Genomic DNA, 23,088 nt, shown 5'->3' with positions numbered 1-23,088 from the left:
AGTAATAATCATTAAAAGTTAAATAATATTGTTTTTAACATGTTGACTACAGGTCCCAGCCAGCCTGCCCCAGCATGATGGCACCTGTAGAAAAGCATTGGTCATTCTGACATTGGTTTTGACTTTAGTAAATGGCGGTTTGCAAAACTGGGGGAAAAAACTACCAAAAACACAAAATCGAACGTTTTAAAATATACCCTCAATCTCTTATTATCAGTATTCTCACTGTGAAGCCTTTTTACCCTAATTTATTGGAAACCCCACTATTAAATATATGAGAAAGTGAACAAAACATAACATGCATACTTTTACTAATTCCCTTCCCTTATTTCATTTTACCCTCCTCTTATAGAACCTTTGTTGTGTTTTCTTTACTGTCACACTATTCTGATTTCTCATCTGCTTCTTTCTGATAACAATGCATACAGTATCTCTTCTCACTTATAGCCATTGTTCTCTGAATTGCCACTTTGGAATTATAACCTGTCAGCATATTATGTTTCTTTGCGTTTTCATTAGGGACAAATAGGGAAAAACTATCTCTAAGAGGCCTATTCATTATCACTAATTGGCCTGTTACACTTGCGGAAACACTAGTTTCCATATTTTATTAGTAAAAGGCCGATATATTATTAGGGGCCTGATAGGACCACCTAATATTCAGCAGTTTTCGGAGTTTGCCAATGAGAACCAACTCCATCTACAGAATCCATTTATTCCCAGAACTCCGCTAATTCCTGAGGGAAGGAGGTCCGGTTTTGTGAAGAAGGTTCTGAGCAGATCCCTCTTCGGCCTCAACAGTTCTTAGCGCTGTGCATATGCGTGAACTCAGGCTGGCACAGCAGTGCTAAGTAAAACTGCTACTTTGGTTCGATTTACTGATCACAGGGACAGCTGCTTTTTGGAGTAGCTGTCCCAGCACCGGACCATTACTGAAATACTCCATTACTTAAGTATTCACTGCCACAACTCACAGCAACTTGGATTCTTAATCATTGGGGTTTATCTGGCCCCCGATGGTAAATAGGCCTCTAGATTTCAGTAATGTAGTCTATACAGAGAATACAGGGATTACATTGGATTATATGACATGTCCTGAGACTGTGCAGGATTTAGAAGTTTTACAGTTAGGACATATTGCAAATGCCTTGAATTGGTAATGTTATGATGTCCACAGTCACTATGCTGACAGTGACTATTTAGGCACCAGAATGCCGGCAGAGTGTCTCAATCTGGTTGAAGTGCAGGATGTATTATGTGGGCCCCCCAAGGGGCCCATATTCAATGCATAGTCTGTATCCATTATAGATATGCCACTGCTGCCCTCACCCAAACTTAGATTTAGGACCATGTTTAGCAATGGAGCCTTTTGAATGTGTTTTGCACCTGCATAGGCAGCACATAGCTAAAGCACATATTGTATGTTCATGTGAGCACATTGTGCAATATGCCCTAATAATAATAATAATAATAATAATAATAATAATAATAATAATAATAATAAATTCTTTAATTCTCAAAATATCATATTGTATTATAAGGTGTTGTAATTGTAGTGTATAATATATATTTCAGTAAGTCACACTTTGTTTTAGTTTAATATACAGTACAAATCTTTACAATGGTCCCATTACAGTGACTAACTGACTGCTGAATTTATGTAATAGCTGAACAGTTACAGAAATGGTATTACCTATGAACAATGCAATTAGGCATTTGATCAAAGTGGAAAAATAATATTTCACTCTGTTTTACAAGTCTAATGCCTTTGTGATTTTCTGATGACATTCCATTTTTCTCTTCACAGCCGGTAGCATTGGAAGATGAGTAAAATATCTATTATGGGAACATATACCATAGCAAACTGGCTTATGAATATCTAGAGGATTTACGACTGTCCTTGCCTAAATGCATATATTATCTGCAGAACGCCATAACTGACAGCAAGCTGATATGAATCAAATAAAAATGAACTGAATTTGTTAGCACCAGCGTATTAGAATGATCAGAAAAAATATATATTGATGTGTACCATTTTGTCTAATCACTACACAATAATTAGATGTTCCTAGCCGCAACATGAATTAATTTTATATACTAGAAAAAATATGAGCTGATCCTAAAACTGATTTCTTTTAGACTATGATTGATCTCTTGAATTTATGTTACAATCCAAAGCAATTGCAGTAATCTGACAGGTGGGTATTACCCACCATTATCAAAGGATCTCCGTTTATTAGTACAACATTGAAAAATAAATAGAACAGCTAGAGCGAATGTATCCAATGGCAACTTTCATTTCGCTTTATTTCAGTTAGTGATGGATTTGTGGAAATGCTAAAATGTTCTGTGCAGCAAATTGTGAGCTTAGGATGTATTTCAGCTTGTCATAAATAAACTGCTGTCACTGGAAAAAAAAGAGTTATTTCTGCAGTGACATCTTAAAATGTTAACACAGCTGATGCTTACTTTTGCATGGGAATATACAAACCTGAAAAGGTAGGGTAGGAGCATAAACCCACAAAACCTATACTATTTACTGATTTCTTTTCTATCTCTTGTGCTATATTTTACCTGTTCTTGTCTATTGTCCCTTGTTCTTTGCTTTATCAGTTTTGCTGTCTCTCCCTTACCTTTTTCTAATTCCCTAAACACCCCTATTCTTGTATTTAAACCCTTCTTTCTCTCTGTATTGTTCTCCCTCTTTCTACATAATTATAGTACTACATAAAATGCAGTCTGTGCTTTTGCAGACCTGTGCCTGCATACACATTTTCCACTTGACTAAGTGCCTCACCCAGGTGGCTTGAACAACAATTTATGGTCTGACAAGTAAAATCGTTAACTGGTCAATGGGCCTGATTCAGCACGGGTTGTAATTGCAACCACATACTGCACATGCGTATGCACGGCGATCGCACTGCGATTATGCACGCAGACAGGAATCCGTCACAGAGTGAGTGAAAGGCCATGAGCATTTGGAGGTGGTGATGGGGGAGTAGTTGCAGAAACACAGGCATGCCTGTCCGTTTGAACGCCGTTGCATGGACGTGCATAAATTACCCACTGCTTTTGCCTATGCAGCTTGAATACTCATTGTGCGCAACGAGACTTGCAATTTCTGAAAGAGGTCAGACTTGCTGTAATTGTGCATGATGGGCCGATGGTACCGATGTATACGCAGGACTGCAAGATATTATGGATGTGAGAAAGCAGTAGTGGGCATCTCTATACTGGCTGAGCAGTGGCAGACATTAGCATATTTTTGCAGCTTCATTGCGTGCGATTACGCAGCTGCTATTGCAATTGCGATCCATGCTGAATCAAGCTCAATGTAAAGTTGTTACATGACAGCCCTGCTGATTCTTAGTTTTGGACTACCTTTATATTTTTCTCCTAATATACTATTTGTTTTAACTTTAATTATATTATATGTACAGGGGGCACAAGAACTGTCTTTATTTCATGTATCACTTCTAGGTATTTTAATACTTTTAATTGTATTGGTGCTTTTAAATGTGCTTTTGCATAGAAAGTGCACAACTAAAAGTACAGTAATGGTTGATGCCTAGTCAATGCCACATCAGATTGAGTCATATAGTACAAATCAATTTGTTTTGTGCAGTGTAAAAGGCTTTATCACCACCCACTAAACCAGGAAGACCTTCCTAAATGAAACACTAAACCAGGAAGACCTTCCTAAATGAAACACTAAACCAGGAAGACCTTCCTAAATGAAAAGTGTCCACTCCTTGAAGATGATTTAATTCCTTATCACACAACAAGACATAATATTTTTGCAGTCAGGTTCAACACATGGCACATTACTGTGGCTATGTGAATGTAAATGGTATGGGAATTTGTAACATTGCTCTACGTGTAAGCTGTCTGTTCCTTATACTGTACCTGGCTTAACCCAAAAAAGTCAAACTTCTTTTCAAGCATTACTAGGCTAGCTCTAACTGAGCAAAGGAATGTTACCATCCACCCAGCTCCTTCCAGCAGAAGCAGCAAAGATCAGCACTCCTGAAGTCCCCTCCATCATGATGTGCTAAGAAGGTGTTGGGTACGATATCCTGGTGAGGACCATCCCGATGATCACAATACCGGCAGCGGAATCCCAACAGTCAAAATCCTGACAAATTTTAGATAGTATTCTAACCCTAACTCAAACCTCCCGCAGCCTAACCTTAACCATCCCCTTTGGCAGCCTAATCCTAAACATCCCTTTCAGGAGCCTAACCCTAATGTCCTGTACCACAGCTTAATCCTCACCCTTCCCCTGGTGCCTGTCCCTAAATCTAGCCCTAACCCTAATATTCATCAGTATTTTGACTATCGGGATTCTGCTGCAGGTATTGTAATAATTGGGATGGTCACCGCCGGTATCCTGACAGCATCCCACTAAGAAGTAATGCGCACCTAAATTTTGCTAAAATAGGTGCATAAATTTACAAAGGGTAAAGAAAAGAAAAATTGTATTGTGCTTCTACATTTACAATTGACTGCCTCATATCCTGTCCTTAAGTCTATCTTTATACCTGTTCTTTACTATTTTTCAAGTATTCTATTTCTTTCTTCCCATTCTTTTACAATTTTGGTGTGTTTCAGCATTTTCCTTATACTTTATATCTGTGGTTTTCTCCAAATCAAGTTTTAGTGGGTAAGTGTTAGAAGTTTGCACTTAATCTTAGTACCTCTATAACTTCGCAGTCAAACACACTTAAAGAATCTAGACCTTACTGTCATCGATTTACAGTCCTAAAAATAATAGTTGAAAACATGTGTCCTACTGATAATCGCCTACTGACTAATCATCATGCACTAAAGCCACCAATAAATCTATGCCTAGAAAGTATCATTTATTTTATTTTGCACATTTTTCCCAATCCTCATCTGCATATATGAATGTGAATTGTTCAATAAGTGAATGGACAAGCTGAATCACACGTGTACATAAACCAGCCCTTATTGTATAGTCACTAGCTTTGGTGTTAATCACTTTCAAATAATACATGTGACAAAAATCACTCAATAAAGTGGCCAAAAGATATACATGGCAAGGTCATAAGATATTTTACAATTGCATAAAATACAATAAGGCAGCAGTGCTATTTTCTATTATTATATCTGTCAGTCAGTTTCTGTACATAAAATACAAAAAAAGACAATTGAACAACATGAAAAACCATGTAAATAATGAATTCTCTATGGCTCACCCACTAACGGGTTTATAATGAGGTGCAAATTTGGAACTAAACAGTAGCAATGAGGGGAACGCCTCTTTTGCTTCTCTAACATATGCAGAACAAGGCAGGATTTAGGTATTTTATGATTAATTACTGACACTGAGTGCAATATTTGCACCTGATTATAATGTTTTAATGAGTCCTTATATGCTTAAAATAATGTTAGATCTTTGAAACATTAGGACTTTGCTCATGTACTGATGTATTGTCTCCTTGGCGGAGACTTCAGAAGGGATCTTTCCTTCATAAAGGCGGGCGTGATCTGCTGCATAGTGATTTGTTGTGACTGTGCCCCCGCCATGTCATTACATTACATTACATTGCCAAGATTATGACTTGTGGAATTGGCAGCTTGATTACTACTGGCACTCCAACATTATGACATGTAAGTTCCTGTGTGCAGAAGTGGCGTACTGAGATTTACAAAACTGGAAAAGCCTTTCATGAAAACACAATGAGTAATACTTGTGGTTATCATGTAATTAGCCAATCAATGTGTTATAACATACGTATGAAACTGACACTTTTACTGCAGCGAGTTACAAGCCATTACATACTGTATTGTACAATAACCTGAGACCTTATTTGTGACAATTCTAGAATTTTAAGTTACAATACTGTAGATAACGTTATCTTTAATCATCTGCACTGTTCCAACTAAAGCATTTTCCGATAAAACTGAAGAAATCCGTGTCAGAAACATTCACATTGATCAAAAAGAAAGAAAATGATTATTAAATACCTGTCACTGTCAATTCGGTGGTTCTTCTCACTAAAAAACTTCCGTACTTTAGTTCGCAGGTATAATTCCCAATGTCGTCTTCTCTAACTTCCCTGATAACTAGAGTGTCCCTTTTCAAAATGATGCTGGGCCTCCATGTCTTTGCTTTGCATTCCTGGTATAACATAAAAGTATGCATAAGAAAATAGCATGTTGAAGATATATATTTTTTTATTTTACTGCATTTGTTCAACAATTTAATAATCAACTGTAAATACAAAGAAAGGAAACATTGATTGCATTTTTGTTATAAAGCCATCCATGTTAGTGCATTTCAAAAGACTGTATACAGTGTTCCCATTGTGTTAAGTGCTACTGTAGATGCTTCTCTTGTCAGCAGTTAACAGTTTAGAGATGAAGAAGCCTGATCACTCATAAGCCATTTCTAAATATTACCTTCTGCCTTCCTCAGCACACAGCCAATCAGATCCCTCCATCTGTGAAACTCAACATCCCCCTTGCTGTGGAAAATAGTTTTATATTTTCCCCTCCAAATTCAACTAAATTAAGTTTAAAGCATAAAGACAAAATCATAGGTAACATTTAAATAAGTTTGTCATTATGTCAGTTCAAATAATAAAATAGAACTTTGTTTCCACTGAGTTTGAAAGACTTTTCATATCATCTCTATGGCTGAGCATGTTAGACAGAAATATTGAATCCTTCAAATTCTTCATGATTCTTAATGAAAATCTGAGATTCTCTGACTTGTGACAACATTAAAGAATGTAGAGATAGATGTATTCTATTCTTTCTCAAATGATTAACCCAATAAATTGTAATCAAGATTCAACTGAGCCAAGCAAGTTACCTTCAAAATAAGCATTAAATAAACAAAATAAAGCAATATTTTGCTTTGAATTTTTTGGAATGAGCCATTCAGCAAACTTATAAATTATGAGTAAGTTCTACAAACTGGTCCGTGGTCTGAATCATAGATGATTTGTTTATCTTTAATTTCCACAGTATTCATAATGAATATTCAGCAGATGATGTCATCAGCTGTATCATCCCAGGCTAATTATTACTGATGACATTGTGATAATAATACTAACTGCTAATTATAATGAATAATTTACAGATTATCAGAGTATAAATCTTATTAACCATTTCATGACTGATGTGCCTCCCTCCCCCAAACTTCTTCATAATAAGGGCAATTATTTTATGTATGAGTATAGTGTACCAATGTCAACTTTCATTAGCACATCATAATTACATTTTTTTACATATTAAAAATATAGGAAAAAATAAAGGTAATACAAGCACGATTATTTCCCTACAGGTCTTTTAAGTAAAAACACCAAATATATGTAGCATATTGTTCATTGAAAGGAGGGATAGAACTATAAATATAAGTTGTATATTTTATCTATTTTACTTATTTTTCCACTTTTTGTACATTTAAAGTGTTACATAATTTTATAACATGAGGAGATTCTGTATTTTATGGGTCTCTCCTTTTTGCCAGCTAAAGAACTCAGGGGGTCATATTGAGTTGGACATTTATTTCTGCACATGAATATAAGGCTCCAATTATATTTGGGGCCTATGAACAATTAGTCTCAGCTTGTGCTTATGACCATTTATGATTGAAGAAGCAGTGGGGGGAGAAGGGAGCATGTGAGCATGGCCAAACCACAAGATCAACTTCTTGGATTAAATGCAATGGGAACCAGACCATATGTACCTGTCAGTAAATGAGAGATGTGTGGGTGTTTAACCTGCTGGTTCAAGTTACAAGATGCTGATAAAGATTGGATGCCATGTCTAAAAAGGTGCATACAGTATGCTACCCATAAGAGCTGCCTGCTTGTTGTGGTTTTCACAACTCATCATGGCTTGGCAATTGTGTCTTTGTTTCAGATGCAATTTATAGTTATTATATTTCATGGATCTCATAGAGTTAGTAGGCAGGACATACTTCATACAGGTATATCCTGCATAGAGCTAACACTGTTCATTGTCGAGGAAAGACTTGTGAAATCATTGCAGTGGTGATCCGTTTATCAAATTTCAGTAACAGAGCAGCTCAATGATTATAAAAAAGTAGGTTTAATTAAGTTTGAAATTGGAAAATGAACAATAAAAACCCTTTAATGACCGGAATAATTATGAAATTGTAGACACATTTCTACCTCAGAGCTATCATGGAGAAGTCACCTCTTCAAGGTGCTTTCCTGAATTGTGGGCAGGCAAGGATGCAAAATATCCTGTCCATAATAAACATACTATTGTACCATCTCATTGCACTGTAGTGCAATTGTATTATATACCCCAATGTTATGAAATAATTAATGTCTGTATTGAAATAATTGTCTGTCAATGGAGTTCACCAATATGAGACTCACACATAATCTGGCACACAGTTGTTATGACAAAGTTTCATGGATACAAATCAGTGTGTCAAATCCATCTCATACCCCTTTCAGATATAAACCATGGCTTTAACCCAGCTTAGAACCCAGACAGCATGGGTTGAAGCAGTGGTTTCAGTACTTACCCCCTTTCACACCTGGGTGATGGTCCCAGGTTATTCCCAGATCATCACACATCACACTGGACCTGAGTCCTCCCATGACCTGGATCTTCCATCATACAGTGGATATTTGGAAATGTTGTCATCTCCAAGCGCTACTCTGCCTGCAAATCAAATCATTTTAAGCATGACCTGGGTCATCAAGATCCGGGTTATGTCTTTCAGACATAAGCGGGGCACTGACCCAGGTTGCAAGTCCCAGGAATGACCCTGGATGATTGAAGGTTCACGGACCTGGGACTCTGACTGAGGTAGTTTTGTGTTTGGACAAAAATGTGATTTCTTAATGTTTTTTTTTTATTAAATTTGCAAAAATCTCAAAAAAACTTTTTACACGTTGTCATTGTGGGGTATTGTGTGTAGAATTTTGAGGACAAAAATTAATTTATTACATTTTGGAATAAGGCTGTAACATAACAAAATGTGGAAAAAGTGACGTGCTGTGAATACTTTCCGGATGCACTGTAAGTTGCAAAGACCAAACTTCAGCTGTTACTTCTTACAACATTTATTTGTTTCACAGCAACATTGTCTATTTATTTGCAGCACTTCACTACATTACTATAGCATGAGTACATTCATATGAATCTCAGCCAAATATAAATGTACCAGTTGGTAATCAGATGTCTATAACTTCACATCTGACCAGTGTATGATAATGGCACAGTGTGTTATAACATCACTTATATATTATTTTTTTCCAGGTTAAGATTTATTGCCCCTCAATGGGATAATCTTCACATAAATTTCAAAAAGTACTAAGACTTATACAAGCAATCTCCTACTTAGCAACTGACTTTGCAATATCAGCACATTATATTATATGGTCTCTGTTTTTTTTCAGTAGATGTGGTATGATATGATGTAAGGTATATCTCACACGATTTATGGAAATGTCCTACTGATAATCTGTCCCTTATGTTACTACACCATGAATTGTATCCCTGACGTTTGTCATTACTCCCTTGATGCCTTCCTATCTGCCGCTCTGTGTGAAATGATGGCACCGAGAGTTTAGCTTCTAATGCTGAAAAATCAATTCAGAATCTGGACTTAACAACAGTAAGCTAGTCTGCACAATCATTACTACCAATCATGTATTACTCTTGATATATCCCTATCTTAGCTATCTTACATTGTATGCATGCATTTTAAAGAGGGCTAGCGCTTCTGCTAAGTAGCTTTAGGCAGTGGCCTAGGGGCACAGGGACCTGACGAGGTCGCCAGCTGAGGCTGTCTGGGACAAAAAAGATGGATATCTCTGACATCCTTATCATGCTTACTGCTTGTGACAGCCACAGATCTTATAAGCCATGGCTTCTGCTGCAGCAGTTATTACTTATTTATACTTGATACAGCCTGCTCCTCTGGATGTCAGTGTTATTAGCTGGGTGCAGTAGGCAGGCAGCAGTGTAGTAGCCTGCTCTCCCTCCCTGTCCTCTCCTCCTCTGCCCTCTCACAATGAGGATCTGAATGAGCAGGAGCCAGGCATGCAAAGGAATTTTCTAATGGCTTCTTTGTGTCTGATTGAGTTAAAGGGCGCTGGGAGGAAGGGTGAAATATGTAATGGGTGCTGGGGAGGAAGTATTAATTGGTGCTCTGCATGAGGATGGGTGCAGAAGGGGGTTATTGGCTGCTAGGAGTGAAATAATTAATTGGCGCTGAGAGTGAATATATTAATAGATGCTGAATGAAGGAGAGGACAATGGGTGCTGAGAGGTGTGTTAATGGCTGCTAAGCATGAATGGATTAATGGGTGCAGGGTGGGGAAGGTTAATGGGTGCTGAGAATGAATGTATTAATAGGTGCTGGCTTTAATATTTGCTGAGAGTGAATGGAATAATAGGTGATAGGCGAGGGAGGTAATAGGTGCTGAGAGGGGGGTTAATGGGTCATGGAAGTGTAATGATTACTAGGTGCTGAGTGGGGGAAGGTTATTAGGTGCTAAGAAGGGGTTTAACTAATTTTGAGGGTGAATGGACTAGTGTGTGCTTGTGGTGAATAGATTAATGGGTGCTGGGTGGGTGGAGGTTAAGGGGTGCTGACAGTATGGGTGGATATGTTAATGGATACTCTGAGGGGGAATTGATGAATGGATTGAAAGGAACAGGTTAATGAATGCTGAGTGTTTGAATTGATTAATGGGTGCTGGGTTGAGGGGGGTTAATGGGTACTGACAGGGTGGGAAAATGTGTTAATGTGTGCTGTGAGGGTGAATTCATAAATGAATTCTTATAGAGGGACATGTTAATGAGTGCTGAGCGGATGAATTAATTAATGGATTCATGAGGAGAAAGGTTAACAGGTTCTGGGTTTAGGGCGATTGGATAAACAGGTGCTGGTAGTGAATCGATAAATGGGTTCCTAGTGGAGGCAGGTTAGTGGGTGCTAACAGTTTGGATGAATGTGTTAATTAGTGCGGAGAAGTTGGATTGATATATTCTTAGAGGGGAATGGGTTAATGGGTGCTGGATGAGGGAAATTAATGGATGCTGACTGGGAGTTAGATGGGATTGAGGGGGTAATGGTGAATTGGCATATTGGCTTCAACAAAATGTAATACATTCTCAGACCGGATGTCCAGATGAAAAATTACTCACCCAGTTGTCATAGACTTGGTAACATAAATGTTTTACTTGACAAGTAAATGTTTTATGTACAGTAAATGGATTGAAAGTGTATGTTGGGGAATTAGGAGCATAATGGGCAAAGCAGTAAAGCTTTGCCCAAGATGTCTAGAAACCTTACTTCTGCACTGATGTTAAAGTGATCCCTAAGCATTCTGCTTTACTTCCATTACTCCCAAAAGACAGATTGGGTTCCCCCTATGAGCCATGTTCATTGCTAACATGCATTTTACCATTAGCATTCTCAAAGGCTTACACTGACACTTTGTCTGCCAATCCTATTTAAAGGGGTATCAAACAAAAGCATAGCATGTGCTAAGATTGACAAGTCTATCAGAAATGAATCCGCAGGAGATTATTGTTCCCTAAAGTAATATTCAAACAGTTACAGTACTTTAGTTAGTTTAATCGACTACATACAGTATTTAACCTATTATAAATTAAATTGTTTGTTATTGAAAAAATACCAAATTAATCTGTGTGTGTGTGCACAATAATGCAAACAACAAAAAGTAAACAATAAGTATATATCCACAATGGTGCAAATACATTCCTATTATACTTTTTATATGTCTTGCTAAAATTTTTACACCCCAACGTATTCTTGGAAGTTGGTGAACCTGCTGAAGATCATTGAGACTCTGTCCCAAGATTTTTGAATGTCTGAATCATTAACAGTAAAGGCCAATGCTACAGTATGTACTGTATGAAAGCACATCTATTGAACAACTAAGTAGAAGTGATATAACATAATATGCCGATATTATGGATTCAGCAGCTGTGAGTACAATGCTTCTAGAATTCTTACACTGTTTGAAACTTATATAAAGATTATAAATTTGAAGGGCAATAAATCTTATTCTGGAATTAATTCACTTACTGGGGATGTTATTACATACTGTGACAATATTTTACATACGGCGAATGTGCAGGTGTAGACTTTTTTTTTTCCCCCACTAGTTTAATTATATATGGCTGAGATGTGAATGAAGGGACACATGTTGTGGTAACATAGAGTAGGCACAACAAATTAAGATACTTATAAACTAAATGTTCTCTCGCACACAAGATATTGCTAGACATGCAGAGAAATACTAGTGAAATATATATAATAAGTAGTAAAAGCTGAAGCTTTATGACACAGTACACGTCCAGCATAGGTTTTGCTTTCACAATCTCCCTGAAATGCTTTATGAAAAGTAGGCAAGTATGTGATACTGTCATAATGCTCTACCATTTTTTGAGTGAATAAGACGGTTGGTTTCAAGAATTTATTTTGTGAGGAGCAGATTCTATTGGCCTTTCCTATTTGTCTAGTTTATAAGTGTCCAAAGCCTTTTTATAAATAACACTTACATAACAATGCAGAAAGGGCTAGACATTATCACAATAATATGTTGTTATGTTTTTCACTGTATTTCAAATTCAATTGACAAAAACATTGTTATTTTTGGTTTGACAGTCCAGAATCAACTTGCAAAACACATGACAGTAAGATTGCTCATAGAGGATTATTGATATTTGTAATTTTAAGTATTTGTAATAACTATCTTCAATTAATTGTATATTGGTGTCTTAACAAATATATTAGCTTTTTAACCCTCTAAATGCAATTTTTGTAATTTTTAAAAAAAAATAGAAACATTTGTAAATTGATTCACTAGTAAATGTTGTATTTGGTATAACTTCACAAATATACAAAAACGAAAAATAGTGGTGTTTCTAATGCTGGACACCTGAAGGATGATCCTGCCATTTAGTCTAAGCACTAAGCATCAGGATCACTGTTCAATTTATAAATATATGTGGAAAATATGTGGAAGGCAAAATTGTTTCCTGCCATTTATGATTGCACAGACAGGCCAATATTAGTCACTATCCAATCATATTTTTTCAACATGCTATATTATGATCTTATTACATTTATATTACTTTATTTATCAATAAACCAATTAAGATTATGTGTGTGGGTTACTGAGAGGACAAAAAGACCCTAATTTGTATCCCCCCCAATAATTCAATTGCTATTGTATAAGGTAACCAAACAAATTATATCTTGTTTTATTTAGAAGACCTTGGATTTTCAGAAAATAACATTATTCTTTTTTACTTAGTCTTACTTGTCAAAAAATGTTTAACCAAAATGGCCACAAAAAATGTGTTTTTTAGAAAAGAAACCTAAGGCAATTTTTTGTCTTATAAACACTATAAAAGCAGATTTACTTAACTCACCAAAAAATTAAATAGCAGATTTCTAATTTAAACAAATAATTCCATAAAAATATATATAATACTAAAAAGTCCTAATTGATACACGTGTTAAAATTGTGAGTAAGCTGAAAAGCAATGGTTCAAATGTGTAACCATAAAACAAATAAAGCAATGTTTATAACCGTAACACAAATAAAACAATGATTATAGTTCTTTTATATGGGTAAGTGGTTCATGCTTCTCTGATGCAACAATGCAGGTGATTCTCCCTATCTTACCCTAAATATTGCCATTAGCTCTCCATCCATTGTGGGTGTCTGCTGCGCTGCTGCCGGTACCCAAATCTTCAACTTGGCCCTTTGTGCCTTAGACAGACAAGCGGGTGTGCAGTGTGACCTTCATGTAGGTAATGGTCCATGAGGCAGCAGCTGTTGCAGACACAGCTCTGGCCATCTGTCGTCACTTAGCAGTGTGAAAGTCAAGACTTGTCAGTGTCATTGTTTTAAGGCTCCAGTGCCTTTCATCTCTCATAGACTTTGTCAAGGAAGCATGTCCTCCATTTGCAATCCATTTTTATCCTCTGGGGTCTCTCCTGATTGGTTCCCAAGGTGGGTGCAAAACCAGTTCAATTTTGATTGGGTTAAATGGAAACTTTTTGAACTAATTAAATAAATAAAATTGTAAATATAATATCTGATTTTTATTTTAAAAATAGTTGGATGCTTTATATATATATATATATATATATATATATATATATATCCTGAATATATATATATATATATATATATCCTGAATATATATATATATATATCCTGAATATATATATATATATATATATATATGTGTGTAAAATAAAATATAAGAATATAAGAAGTGTCAGTTTTCATAAGGCAATGTAAGAATAAAAAAAACAACTATGTAAGCAATTTCAGACCTTTTTTAAGTGGAACCTACTTTGAAATCCAAGTTTAGGCCACCTGGTTGGAGGGTTTTAATTATTTGTAGATCCATTCAGTTTCGAATTCTGGACATATTTTTCTACAAAGTCCCCTCTCTCCTGTCTTGTTCTACTTGCTCATTGGCCATAAACTTAAGACCTTTAGGGATTTTTCTATGAAGCATATAAATATATTTTGAAACATTGTGTGTTCTCAAACCTCTCTTAATGTTATATATATATATATATATATATATATATATATCTTCTCCAATGCATGTCCTAAGCTTTCTCTTGGTGCTACCCATACATTATAAGCTGCAGGTGAAGCCTCATGTAGTCCAGTTAAGATGCTTTTTCAGTAGGTGCTCTGTAGTTAGAGCATTAGATGTGAAACACTGTATATATTTAGTAGTTACAGTCTCAAGGTTTCTGTTGCCTTGCAATTGTTACAGTAATGGAAACGTTTGCTACATAAGTTTCCACTGCTCTTTTCAAGTGGAATGTAGCTTGAAGTCAATGTATTCTGCAGAATTTGTGCCTTCCTGTAAATTATAGTTGGCTTGTTAGGAATAATACTCTCCAAGATGGGATCTAGTTTCAAGACATTCCAGTGTTTTTTTTTTCTAAATTCCTTCTAACCCTTTTTTGTGACTATTGTAAATGGTGATAAATAAAATGTTAGGAATATCCTTTTTCTTTTTTTGTTATTTTTAATGACATCTTCCCTCTGTTTCCTACTTATCTTTGCAAGGTTTCTCTCCAGAAGCTCCTTATTATAGGGTCTTTCTTCAAAGCGTTGTTTAATGGTTGTGCTCTGTGTTTCAATCAGCTTCAAAGAAACAATTTCTTATTAACCTTTGAAATTGACCTCCAGGTATATTATTTACCAATTGTGGGTGGAGATTTCTAGATGCCAGCAAATAATTATTACAGTCCACTTTAAAAAAAAAAAAAGTTTTTGTTCCAATACAACCTTCATTTATAAAAAATGTCCTGGACTAGAAAGTTGACTCTGTCATTACTGTAAGAGAAGGTAAGCTCCAGGTTTAATTAATTGAAGTTAATGTGGATTGAATTTCTTCAACTCTTCTTCGCTCCCATCCTAAATGAGTAACACATCATCTATGTAACGTATGCAAAGGGTTACATTTTTTACAAAAGGGTTATTGCTCCATACTTGCTTGTCCTCTCATTTTGCTCCAAACAAGTTTGCATAACTCAGAGCAAAGCGACTTCCCAACGCTGTCCCTGTGAACTGTTTATAATTGCCTTTGTATCAAAAGTAGTTGTGACCTAAAATGTATTTAATGCTGCTCATAAAAATATTAACTTGACTGTTGGGAAGATTAGAATTATTGCATAGATAGTGATGTGTATGAACACATCTGTCAGTGTGTCAAATACAGGGGTAAAGGGACTCAACGTCACAAGTTGCCAAAAAACATGATTCTTTTGAGTGTGTGTTAGCTAGTTGTTAAAGCACTGCTGTTTTGTCTATAACATAACTCTTCTGTTGCAACACCAATGGTTGAAGGAATGCGTCTAGGTAACCAGAGAGGATGGACATAATGGAATTTATTCTGGACACTATCAGGCTTCCTGGTGGGTTCCTCAGATCTTTTTGTATCTTTGTGATCTGGTAATAGACTGGATTATGTGGTGACATGTTATTCAGATAATCAAATTTTGATTTGGTTATGTGATACCCCTCTTTAAGATGTTCAGACAGTTCTCTTTTGTACAGTTCTGTAGTGTCACTTTCTAATTTTCTATATGTAATATCATCTGAGAAAAGTCTTTCTGTTTCAGTTTTCTAGTTGGTGGTGTCCATGAAGAAAAGGCTCCACCCTTATCGGATGCTTTGATTGTTAATTTGTGAAGATCGATGTACATCTCAAACTTGTTAGGGGATTGCAGTGGAATTTTTTGTCCTTTACTTAAAAGGCTGACTTGTCATTTACTAAGGGTAACCGAGCTTAAACTGAAAATACTTTCTGATTTATTTTTGTTATTTTCTTCTCTATTCTTTTTGTTAACTTGTGCATCTCCTCTTTTCCCCTTTTTGTCTCACTTCTTTTTTTGACTTGTGGCATTCGAATTAGATGTTCTTCCTCCTTCCACTCCAGATATTCTAAAAAATAGCGCCAAAAATGAATTTCCAAAGCTACTGAATTTGCCACACTGTTAACCCGAGACTAGAGGATATCTGCTCGCACACTCCTGAGGTGTGGGCAGAAATCTGACTAAACTAGTGCCATGATGCTAGTAGCAGGCTTAGCGCATGTGCTTACAGCATCACGGTTGGCAAGGCACTAAAAACGGGAAATGCAACTAAACAGCCGACTTTAGATGCCATAAACTGTATCCCAATTTAACTGCAAGGCACAATGAGGACAACTGAATAGCTGCGGCCACTAATTTCCAGCGCTATTCAACATCGCATTTAATTGAATTGAACCCAAAAATAGTAAAGAAATGGATTTTATGTGTAGGTTTCACAAAAAAGTCTACACTTGAAAATGTGTTTATTTTAAAATTTTCGCTATTCCAGTTTATATGATTACTATGTTTAGAAAAAATATGGTAGCCGACGGCCTGCCATTTTCTAAACGAAACAACCTACTGCATTAAATATATATATGTGATTTAGAGTCAACCAATCCGTGAAAATTTTATTTTTGAGCTCAGTTTTAGTTATCGGTTATTGTCTGGTGATCAATAGACAATAACTAAAAAGGGGGGCACATCTTTTGAAAGATGAGACCACACTTTCAAGACAGGGTGCCTCCATTTGTGTGCAGGTCAGTATAGTGGAGATAGGACACAATGTATCTTTACTTGTCCATTTTTTTTGTAGTGCTGGACGATATGTGCCCCCATCTTCCTAGGTGCTGGGGTTGGGGATATAGAGGAACTTACAATCACTTCCCCATACTTTTGATACATTTTTTTTTACTTTACAAAAGTGATGTCAGTGCTTCTCGGTCTGGCCTGGCGGCTGCCAGGAGTTTCCACCAGTCATTAGGACCAGTGATGAAATGGTAAAAACTTTATTTTTATTCAGCCTCTCGCTGCGGTGGACGAGTAGGGCTTGTCGTCAGCAAACTAGCTGTATAACTGGAGGATGAGCCCCACTTGTCCTCCACAGGGAAGGACTGCAGTTTTTCTGAATTAATCTTTATAGGTAAATAAGGAGGAACACAAGTCTAATATAATTTGTTTTCTAAAATTAGAAATGCACTGCTGCAATATTACATCTATATTGTAGTAATTCATATCAGTAATCAAAATGCTCACTGAATTGATGGACAAGAGCTTTTCAAGATATAGAGTGCTACTACATATTTTCACATTACAGAGAGGGCAATAATGAAGTTGTTAGAACAATATTCCTTTTATTTGTATGGATTTAGAAAGTCACAAAGTGTATATTGTAGGATTTGCATCAGTTCAGACTTTGTATATGAACGTTAAAAAAAAAAGAAACGCAGTTCTCTCTGCGTGGAAGCAAACGATATAGGCATGAATCCATTTAAACTGTGAAATGACTTGGGACTTTATCTCTCACAGGCAATATGAAAGTGTCACATTTTAGTTGTTGTTTTTGTTGCAGTTTTTACATTATTATAACATACACACTTTGTGTGCCATAAAGAAATGAGTTCACTTTGGAACATTGTTCACCTGAAATGTAATTATACATGCACTCCAAAAAATGACTTTAATAATGCATGAAAAATAGTTATCATGTAATGATCTTCTGTATATTCCAAATGTGAAAAGATGTATTATAACAGGGCAGATGTGACATCAACATGTAAAGGTAATCCTACTGAACATCCTCATCTTGGTGTCCTAAGGCAACATATTTTCATAATGTTAAAGAAATGCTTAATAAGACTCTTAGGATGATGTCCCATGTGTGCTTTTCTTATTAATCAATTGCTCTCGCAGTAACAGGCTGAAGTACAATGAGAATGCTTCCCTTTCTGTCACACAGGAGCGATTAAGCTGGCAAAGTGCTGCATGCAATGTATTCTTAGCTTCCTTGCTCCCCCTTTACTGCAGCATTTCACTATAGCTACAATTCAATTTATGAACAAAAGCACTTTTCTAGCTGGTAAAGTACTGGTATTCAAAGCTCCAGTGTGACACCATACTATGTAAACTTTGATGAAATGCAAATATATCATTACAGTATAACATTTACCTTTGTAGAAAGTTAAGTAAAATATACAAGCCACGTTCACTTTATTACTTGCTTCACCAATAGGATAAAGTGCTGAAAAATGTCCTACTCTACAGGCCTAGGTTCTGCAATTACACCCATACCTACAGTATTGTATCATACTGAAAAACTATTGTATCATACTGAAAAACTGGATTAAATATGGATAGCATCTAGCACCAATTATGATGCATCCAGGATCATTCATTGTGTATCAATATGCTTATCTAGTGTGTAATGTTTAGCAGACTTCATGTGCTGACTTTCATGAGATCCTATTAAAGGCCTTAATACCAGTTATAGCATTTGCCCTGCTAACTAGCTGACCTGACTGCTGTGTTCATGACCTGTCTAGCCTGCTGGTATCATGTTTTTTCCTGGTTTACAGAACACTCTATACTTGCCATTGTACTCTGTTGGACCCCTGCCATTCTCTACTGTTCCCTGCCAAGTCTGTTCTAGTCACTACCCTGCTTACTAGTGTATCACTAGTTCCACTACTTTCTCCTGCTTACACCTGCCTCAGGTATTCTGTTGCCTGTCGCCACTCCAGCTCCATTCTCTGTTGCCACCTGGTTACTTGCATAAAATATTACCTACAGTATTGTATAATGCTGAAAAACTATTGTATCATATTGAAAAACTGGATTAAATATGGATTGCATCTAGTACCAATTATGATGCATCCAGGATCTTTCATTGTGTAACAATATGCTTATCTAGTATGTATTGTTTAGCAGACATCGTGTGCTAACTTTCAAGAGATCCTCTTGAAGGTCACAATCTGACAATGCTGAGATCCTATTAAAGGTCACAATCTGACAATCTGACAATGCTGAGTTAAGTCCTGGCGGCATCCAAGAAACGGTGAGAACATCATTCTCTATGGAAAAATGGCAGCTGTTTTAGGTAACACACAGCTCGATCAGATGTTTTTATGGATCTTTCTGATCTTAACTTGACTTGAAAAGATCACCTAACTTCCATTTCTTAATGATGTTTCTGACTGTGGATATCCCAAGATGACATATCTTTTTGTAGCCTGCCCATGCTTTGTAGCAGGGATGAATCTATAATGGGTTCAGGGTGTGCATTGTACATGGGCGACTGGGTCCAGCTAGCCTACACACCATACAACCTGCACCACTGACAAAACTCAGAAGTTCTATGCAGTAGGTCTCGCTTCTTATGCAAATGCTGGTGGCACCATCTTTGAGTGAACCTCGTAATGGAGAGCAAAGACTTTGGCATTGTGCCAGTGCCTTTGCTATCTTCTGCGTATGCACCGTATCCCCAAAAAGAGGGTGCTGCTGCAGAAGGCAAGGGGCGCTAATATGCCTCTGCTTTGTAGCAGTGAATTATTTTTCTCAATAGTCGTAAGATAGATCCTTAGAGGAGCCCAAGATTTGTGGCACAAAATAGTTGGAGGCTAGAAGGATCATAATATATGTTTATTTAACTCTGAAATTGTTTTCATTTAATTTAGGACGTAAACCTTCAACAAAAAGTATTAATACATCAATTTGAGAGTGCCTGCCCATATGTTTGCCTCATTCACAATTTTTTCAGTTTGTTACATTCAGGAATACAGTAGTAAATGTGCATCAAAATGTGCAAAGATATTCCATGTGTACGCAAGTACCCTGCAGAGGTTATATGAACGTCTTCATTAAATAATCAGTGAAACATGCATATTGACCAGAGGTGACCAAATTTTGCATATAACTGGTACATATTTTTCATTAAATAGTTACTAAAAATGAAATAAAATAAATGTTATAAATTAAAAATATTCAGCAGCTACATAAAAACAAATAATAGTTTATGTGACACATTTTATATTTCTGCAGTAGCTCATACTATACCTTGTACCACTTGATTTCCGGCTCTCTGTATGGCATAATAAAATCTTCTATTTCTGGGCACAAGATTTCTTTGCTTTTGCTAAGTTCAGCTTTTTCAAAGTATTTCATCTTTGAGTTATAACAGAATCCAGTATCATTGTCCCCTACTGACAGGGCTATAGAAACTTTCATGCAGTAAGTGGAATTCCTGTTAAAACATAAATTAAGAAATTAAATAAGAATTTTCCAAGAATATATCAAGTAACACAGACACATACAGCCCTGTTGTACAAGCAAGCATTTATGTGTGTATAAATGTCATTGATGCCCGAAGGGGTAAACTGAACATCAGATGAATGTAGCAATTTCATACATCAGAAATAATTCATCTTAAATCTAAAATTATGCACAATTCTGTCAAATCTGTTTATTTTCCATTGTGAGCTATTAATGGCTAAGCAACAGGGCTGTACAAGTGATTACAGCTGTCTGAGAGCATCGTCCTATATTTGTAACCAACAGATGCAAAGAAATTACCATGAACAATAGCTTCCGTTTTTGCAAACCAGATTAATTAGTATTAACCGAGATATTTAAGGCCATAGTATTCATTTGGATTAAAGCAGTAACTCTGCTTTCGTAACTTGTTTTTTGTAGGAGTGATCATTTTGGTAACTATTTCCCTCTTGGTGACCTTTAAGTTTTTCTATGTCATTTTCGTCTGTGTTTTTTAAGTATACCATCCATATTTTTACGTTTTCACTGCAGTATTGTCTATCCTTAAAATGTCTTTAAACCCAGGAATTTTATTTTCTATTCCAATTTCTTTCTTTGAATTTTGATGTCTGCATCTATTATCATTTGTGGTTTGCAACAAGCTGTCTTGAAGACAAAAAAAGTATAATAATAGCGACTTACAAGTCACAAATGAACATTATTAAAAGAATGGAAATCTATAGAAACACACAAATTCAAAGTACAAAGAAACAGCCTGCTACAAAAGCATTTCTACTTTTTACTTTATATAAGGTCTCAGACCATGGTTGACCCTTACTGTTCTTTTATTTCACGAGAACACCGTATCTGTCTCAGATAATAATTATTTCTACTTTATTAGCCTATTTCTTTGGTATACTGTATTAGTCTGGTGTGCAGTACTGTAAATTATATATTTTTGTGCCTACAAAGTGCTTTAAGAGCCTGATTTAGAGTTAGCCATAACCTGCAGACATAGAAAGCAATGATATCCCAAATCAAATGTATAAAATGTGTTCACTAAAATGCAGCTGCTGTATGTACTGTATATGCAAAGCTGCAAACATTGCAAGGTATTTGTACAACTTCACCAGAAACATATGAGCCCAGTTTTCACTAGGCATACTCACAAATGCTTGCATCCATGTTTTTAAACATTTGTTTGGATTGCAATAATTTTAATTTAAATAACTTTATTCAGGCCCTGCCTAAGTGGCACAAACAATCTATTTTCCCAAACTACATTGCTGCGAACCTACAATTCAGATCACAGAATAGTGACAGTGAGCATGGCCATGTAAAGATGAAGGCTGTGGATGCTTCACCTGAAGTTTTTACCATGCCCTCAAGGATGTTACTAGCAGTTTTAAGGTTCTATAATGCCTGTTAGACATCACCCCTTCTCCCAAAACACCTGTTCCTTGCCATGTTTATCAGTTACAGGCAGTGCTTAAAGTGGTCCTATGGAAGTGGTAGAACTCATCCACGGCGTTAATTTAATAAAGGGACTGCACCTGCTGCAAAAAAAGGGGCGTGGTCTCAAAAAGAAAGGGGCGTGGTCACACAATAGTATCCCCAATTCAAATTGCACCACACAGTAGCACAATCTTATTCACATTACACAGCACATAGTGCCCCTGATTGGGATGCAATCAGGAAGCCGGCTGATGTAAGCCCGACAGCTGGCTTCCCGACTGCTTTATCCCGTCGAGGGTTAAATGACAGGCGTCTAAATCTAGACGCATGTAATTTTTCCGATGCCGGGAGACCGGCGCCCGGCATCCCGATCGAAGGGATGCTGGGCGCCGCAAGCTGACAGCCGCCGGGGGGAGGGTTAGATTTAGGGCTCCCTGGGGGACTTAGGGTTAGGCACCCCCCCGGGAGGGTTAGGGATAGGCTAGGGGGAAGGAGGGTTAGGGTTAGGCACCCTTGGGGGGAGGTTAGGGTTAGGCACCCCCCCGGGGGACTTAGATTTAGGCAGCGGGGAAGGGGGGGTTAGGTTTAGGCACTTAGAGGGGGGATTAGGTTTAGGCATGGGCGGGAGGTTAGGGTTAGGCACCCCTAAGGAGGGTTAGGGTTATGGGGTTTAGGTTAGTAAGTACTCACCTACGGACGATCAGGATTTCCAGCACTGTCGGGCAGCCGCTGCTGAGATCTCTTCATTTGTCTGCCTCACGCTGCAGGGATTCGAACTCTCGGCCATGTGGCCGGTGGTATTTCATACCGCTTCCCCCCTGATTAACATTACACCACATAAAAGTGTCCCTTATTCATGTTATGGCACACAGTAGTGCCCCATTGACACAATGCCTACAGAAGTAGTGCTCCTAATACATAAAATGCACACAGTAGTGCCCCTTATACAATGCCCACAGAAGTAGTGGCCATTACACATAATGCTCATAGCAGTA

The 23,088-nt window shown here is 36.9% G+C and overlaps 1 protein-coding gene across 1 annotated transcript in view; it reads right to left on the bottom strand.

Annotated features, from left to right (window-relative positions):
- IL1RAPL1 (interleukin 1 receptor accessory protein like 1) overlaps window positions 1-23,088 on the bottom strand; it is a 1,550,795-nt gene that overhangs the window by 572,729 nt on the left and 954,978 nt on the right. Inside the window, exons 4-5 of the mRNA XM_088451516.1 lie at window positions 20,444-20,630; window positions 5,992-6,145 (exon numbers count right to left, since the gene is read on the bottom strand). Of these exons, the coding sequence (XP_088307642.1) occupies window positions 5,992-6,145; window positions 20,444-20,630 (341 nt within the window). The remainder of the gene's footprint in view (window positions 1-5,991; window positions 6,146-20,443; window positions 20,631-23,088) is intronic.

Source organism: Taudactylus pleione, unplaced genomic scaffold, assembly GCF_031769625.1.
Source record: "Taudactylus pleione unplaced genomic scaffold, aTauple2 ptg000026l, whole genome shotgun sequence".
NCBI lineage: Eukaryota > Metazoa > Chordata > Amphibia > Anura > Myobatrachidae > Taudactylus > Taudactylus pleione.
This window is presented reverse-complemented; position numbering and strand designations above follow the sequence as displayed.